Raw genomic sequence first — 6555 nt, 5'->3', positions numbered from 1 at the left:
ATTGTGTACGTGAGGAAACAGAGTAATGTACGTTACACTGCATACGGCAGAATCAGATCAAATTTTACTTCGATTGAAATGTTGTGTGATCTAAATCTTTCTCATCAAAGGTCATAAATCGAAATTCGCATTACTAAGCACTTTATTATAAACACTCAAGTGTGATGTTTCCATACATTGTTCAGGTACACTTTTGAACTTTATTATATCATGCTGTTTAATACTTAATCAACAATAATTTCTCTATTCTAATGCTCCAAAGTCGATCAATATAAAAATCGATATGGCTTAAAAATCGATAGAGCTTCAGATGCGAACAAAATAAAAGCACCATTGTTGTTAAACTTTTTATAGATACGTTCATTCTAATGGTGTGATGTAGTCGGTTACCAGTACTGTCAATTCTCTGTTTGAAATCCCCTTGGTTGGCATTTTAGATGGCTCTATCGTGTTCCACGAGCATTACAGATTTTAACCCCATCGTCTTATCTATTCTTTTATGCGGTGGCTATATGACCATTCTAAACTGTTTGCTTCTTTCGAAATTTCTGCCATCAACGGTCAATAAGATATTTGGCGCCAATGGGATTTCGCGCAAGATTTATGGATGTTTTTATTACCACTTTTTCAAATACTAGCATCGGTCTGCCTGGCATGCAGCGATTCGGGAAGAATTAACGAACAAATTGGCCATCTTCAAGTTTGTCATGTTATCTTTTCTTTCTATAGGTGAACTATTTACAATCTTGATGACTTATTCGATGAGTTTGGCAAGGACCTAATTACTGTCGCGCTTGTAAGCTATTTCTGTACAACACTGCGTCGTGGTTTGAATGCTTTTCGGCCGGACAGCAAGACCACTGCGTTACGCATCGGCGCCTATTTGAATGAGCTACCAGACAGCGTTCTCTCGTCCAATCAGAATTATAGAAATCTTGTGTAGCCTTGGGTCATTACACTCCTCTGTCCGCGGTATATGATGAAGTCGTGACGTCGTGAGTTAAAGACTATACTGCAATGATGAGAATCAAGACGTTCCCGAAAAATGCCGAGCTCGTGACTTCGGAAGATTTGGTACAAACGGATTGGTAATGTAACCAATGTTTACTAGTTGTATAGTATTTCAGAGAAATGAAATCTTTACGCAGAGGAACGACTGATATACGAGTAACCATTTAAACGAGGACCTGGTGATTACAATGAAGTTGGACTCCGTCAGTTCAAGAGTGGATTATTTCTTTCATGATTTATGTAGTCAAATGCTGGACTGAAAAAGCATGGTACAGAATATATGAAGGAAATGTTGTATGTGATGCGAGGATCAAGAATTCTAAAACCCAGAGCAATTTATTGGTTCGGGGGTGCTATGCTCGAGATTAAAATGGAAAAGATATTCATGGGCTATTTGTTCTATCATTTAATAAACAATAAAGTTCTCATTCACCCCAACCTCGGGACTTCGTTTGTCGTGTCTAGCCTCCACTGCAGCATCCAGTGCATTTCATTGAAGAATTGTACCACGTTTAATCTCGTCCCTAGTACGGCGATGAGATTTTCGTGTCAACTGAATCAAAAGCAAGGAACCAGATTAGGAGAGGAACAAGCGGTTTCTCTATCAACTGGATGCCGCATGTTTCAAGAAAAAGTAAATATTGTTTTCTACTTCGGCTATTCTCTCCTTCGAGTTGGCTTATTCAGACAGTATTGGACGTATCACTCTGTATTCGGTATAACACTTAGTTTTCGTGTATATACTTGTACCATAACTGCTGTCGATGGCATGACAAATCAACGTTTAGCGTTTACAGTATAGCAAATTCATGTCATGTGTATTGTTTGTGTTTTAGATGATGAAATACAAGAGAATCATGTTCAGAAAAACCGGGAGACCGACACTTAAACCCGCTTTTACGATAAGGCCTGGAGTGGATTCATGGTGGTACGACTCCTCGTCTGGATACTTAATTATATCATCAACAGAAAATTTGGGAGGAGGTCCTTTTTCATCACGGGGTACAGTAAGATGTTATCATCAAACCAAGGCTAACTTTCGCCTCCTACATCTATTTACGTTCCCCGGTAAAAGCCTGCTCTTTCTCAATCAGTACCAGGAGATGTACAAGAAAACGATGATTTCATTACTTCCACGCATACAAGAAGGTAACCGTCACGACATTCATCTTTATAATATTTCCCAGGACTACCATAAGCAGAAAACAACGACTTTAGTCCTTCCATCTTCTGACCCTTGCCTGTCCATGAAACAACGGATGGGGAAACAACATTACTTCCCTCCAAGATACGGCAGGGATGTACTTTTGATCATCTGTAGTCGCGGTAGTGGTGAAGAGGATACTGCAGCAGTTATCTATCCGTTTGAGCTGGTAAACAGGTATAGTTTTAACCGAATAGTTTTACCAGATGGTGTGAATGTAAAAGTGATGGGTCTTTCGAAACCTTTCATTCATGCCTTTATTCCGGATGGCGACTGGGTACAAGTTACTCATTTTAAGTGGGATAGCTTCATACAACACCGAAGAGCGTTTTATTTCAAGACGGAAACAATAACACTGCGACCACCAGAGAATGCCACATGCGTGGGGTTGCCGATATGGAGTCTCAATCATCAATCCTATCTGAGATTATACCGGCGACGCGGTGCACGGGCAAGACTTGAAGAATATATGTTGGTCAGTTACAAGGTCTCCTGTAACCTGAAACCTCTACTCCCATCATACTCAGTTAATCCGATAAGTTTTTCATTTGATGATATCAAGTTGGAAGCTCGTGACCGACTATTGCCGAAAGTTTCTTCACCGGATGGCAGTCTTCTGTCATTTTCGATGGGAAAAGAATCTCGAACTATAGAAGTGGTCAGAGTTTTTTCTTCATCACTGCGATTGTGAAGAATTTGCGTGTCGCTTTGGTTGTACACTTGGTTATACGTGCCCTTCATGACGTACATGTAACGTCGTTAAAGACATGTATTGTCGCTAGTGAGCACAAGTCTCAGGAAAAAAGTCCTCTTGGTTGTGGTAGTTAGACGCCCTGGCATACACATTGTAAAGTCTATGCCAGGGCAACAGATTAAACCTGATGTTCCTCTAAAGAGGAACAAATTAATTACGTCTCAATCAACGGACTGCTGAGGGAAACCGAGACGAAATAGTCTAATTTTGACACTAGAAGCGCTGATTTCGTTCCTTACAACGCCTTTAGTACGAGGTTGTTGCCACCATCTTGAAAAGGAGTACCGCGGATGTGGAAAGGGAAAAAAAATCGATTTGCAAATTGGCCATCGCTGGCATCATCACCACGTAGCCCGCGAAAATGACTGCAGCACTACGCGGTATTTATACTTTTCCATAAAATCACTTGAAAACGCACCAAAAAGTGTCAGATTTTATTTGCAAAGATCCTATTTTGTTATTTATTGATAAAAAAGCCCGTTCGTTTAATGAAAGAAGCTGGCACTTATTAGGTCTGATAAGACTTACAGTCTGAACTGGTGACGCCGTAGACGACGGAAGATTATCAAAAACCTGAATCCAGGATAGCGATATCCAAGATGGCGGCATTCAATGAATTCCATTGTCTGAAATTTAAGTTAGATTTCGTCACTGTACGAGTTTGGATACAGACGTGATCCTTCAACGACCCCTTACGCCTCAAGCAAACGCTAAAAATGTTATAATTCAGTTGGAAGGACTGTACAGTACATTATATGTTTGGAGATGATAGTCGAACAACAACAAGTACCTAGTTCGTGTGAGAGGGTAGCTCAACAGTGATGCATCAAAAAGTGTGCACAAAGATTAGCATGCAACACTTTGTTCTCACTTTCGGATGTATAGCAGTAACTACAGTAATTCAAATTCGACTGTAAACATGGTGACAGTTACTTATGAAGCTGACTACATGAGATGGTTCTTGAGGTTTTCCAAGCTGTGCACAACACCGCAAATTTCCGACTCACCAATGCAACATCTCACTCGAATCTGAATTGCCCTTACTCCGCAGTTGTAAATTGTCAGGCCTATTACACGGTCTATTGTCGTTAAACAAAGCCCGCTCGCACCTCGGCCTAAATTCCAATTGTTTTACCAAAATGTTATCACGGCATATCTTGGTTACATGGACCCCATGTACAGCTTTCATGGGGGTCGACAGGCGTTAACCAACTGATCAATACTTTGAACTCGTTTATATCTCAACTAAATTGATCATGCGACGATAATCAAAATACATATCCATCTACATCGCGTTACCAAGTGTATGTAACGTGTTTTATGTCTTTACATATTATTTTGGTTGACTTTCGCAACATGGTTTACATTGCCAATGGAACTAACCATGGTATAAACTGGAAATTATTGAACAAGAATTGATAGTTTTGTTTTCTGACGAATGATAATTATGACAATTATGACGGTAAACAAATTTCAAATAACAGACACTTTCAATTCCCATGCAGGAAACCAACTAATGCAATGTCTAACAATAACATTATGTATCCAATGCCCCATGCTTTGCTCCAAAGTGTGGTTAGAATGATAAGACTGGTAATAGTTTATGTCTATGCCCATTGTCCGAAGCTGACATAACATTCATGCAAATTGTCTCTGCCATTATTTGCTTCCATGTTGTGACGTTACTGTAAGTGTAAAGACTGAAAATGGCTATGACCACAGATTCGTACTCAATTTGGGGATAAAATTACAAAAATTGATGTCGTTTAAAATAGAATTATGTAAACTGAAATATTCTTATGTGCCACCTTAACCATGTCACAAACTTTCGTGTGACTGGAGAGCCTGTAAGTTGTATAAAAATGAAAGAGGCCAGCCTGGGCCAGTAGGGGGCAACGGCGGCCAATGAAAGATGGGACAGAACAACGTCATCCAATATAGAATATAGGTCTTGCACAACAAGGCTTGGTAAATGCCTCAACCATGTTAACTTGGCGATATATAAACATCCCAACCTTGTACCGACGAAACCTACAAACAATGCTCCGATAGCATTTGCTCTTGTCGGTAACGTAATGGGTTTGGGTATTTTTAACAAACAAATCAGGCCAGTCGGGCAAATAAACCTTGCATTCTTTGAACGATGGAGATAGAATTGTACGCTGCAAAAACGTGTTTGCACCGAGATGAAAGATACTATGTATATGCTGCCGCTGATTTTGGCTTTTGTTTCGTGCGTGGCTAAAGGTAAGTTCATTTTTTAAAAAGGCCCTGTCATTACGTGTTTTTACCTTTACTTCGACGTTAAAATAATTCAAGCCGAAATACAATAAGAATTTATCTTAAGTTTTCTGAAGGTAATGCCGATCTCATGGATACTGATACCCTCCTTTATGTTTCCAGCTGCATTCGATCCACATCCTGTAGGAATTTGGATGATGAACACAGATTCGGGTGGAACAGACACGTCCGGAACCGGAAATGACGTCACACCACATGACGTCACACTCACCACGGGTCCAACGGGTGAGGAAAATACAGCCTACCGGTTCCATGGGCGTTCAACATCCTATCTGAGTATTGAAAACTCCAGCTCCATGGATGTTGGAGCAAATGGGTCGTTTACTTTCACAGCGTTTGTTAAAACTGAGAAGAGCACCGCTGCGTTTTTGGAATACGTCCACGCCTCTCAACCCTGGTGTCTCCACATCTGGAACTGGGATTACAATAACTTATATGTCAACCTACCAAAGCGATCACCATTTGAAGGACAAGCTAACAATTTCGACAAAAACCTTCCAATCATGAAAAGCGCGTGGCATTTCATTGGCGTTAATTATAACAAGGAACAGCAATGGTTATTGGGCATTGTAGATAACAAGACTGATATTCAAAGCTTCGGTGGGTGGACCATCGAGTCGCAATCGACAGAAATATTGCTCGGAAAGCGCGGCGGGGCAGAGGCGAGCTACCTACTGGGCGAGATGAGTTGTGCCATGCTATTTAGCACCAGTTTGTCCGAGGTTGATATTCACAGAGCAAAGAAGTACTGCTTGAAGAACGCAAAGCCACAGGGTACGTATAGACTCCCAGGGCAGTCCATCTCGTCATCTTGATCGTCACTCACATGGGTGACAATACGAGGCCGGTCCACTGAGTCCGGAGTGTACATACGGCTTGGCTGATATATTCTTAGTGTCTTTACTCGCCCATAACAGACTGATCTAGCCCTATGCGATACAACATGCACTTTTTTGTCCATCATTAAACAATGCTACACAAGATCTGTCTATGAATAGAATCTCTCTAACAATCTTCCAATGATGTAATTCCTAGATGTGCTGTTCGTGGTGGTTTTCGTCAATTATTGTTCAACGATACGACCTGATGCCGCGTTGCTTCAATTCAAACAAGACATATACCAGTAATGTGTTTCTTTCCTTTTTCAATAGATTAGATATGATTGACATAATCCAGATTTCGTTCCATTCTTCATTCTCATTTTATATCTACCCGTCCGTTGTTTAAGATTCAACATTTAAGAAGTACGCGAATGGAACCATCCCTGCCGTGTATCGCCTCGAAG

At 40.7% G+C, this 6555-nt stretch overlaps 1 protein-coding gene across 1 annotated transcript; it reads left to right on the top strand.

Annotated features, from left to right (window-relative positions):
- Nucleotides 1–744: 744 nt before the first annotated feature.
- LOC135502482 (uncharacterized) lies at nucleotides 745–3504 on the top strand. The gene is made up of 2 exons (XM_064795340.1): nucleotides 745–1645; nucleotides 1848–3504. Exons 1-2 carry the CDS (start codon nucleotides 1292–1294, stop codon nucleotides 2904–2906), a joined length of 1413 nt encoding a protein of 470 aa, XP_064651410.1. The 5' UTR covers nucleotides 745–1291; the 3' UTR covers nucleotides 2907–3504.
- The last annotated feature ends 3051 nt before the right edge of the window (nucleotides 3505–6555 follow it).

Source organism: Lineus longissimus, chromosome 18 (genome assembly GCF_910592395.1).
Source record: "Lineus longissimus chromosome 18, tnLinLong1.2, whole genome shotgun sequence".
Taxonomy (NCBI): domain Eukaryota; kingdom Metazoa; phylum Nemertea; class Pilidiophora; order Heteronemertea; family Lineidae; genus Lineus; species Lineus longissimus.
This window is presented reverse-complemented; position numbering and strand designations above follow the sequence as displayed.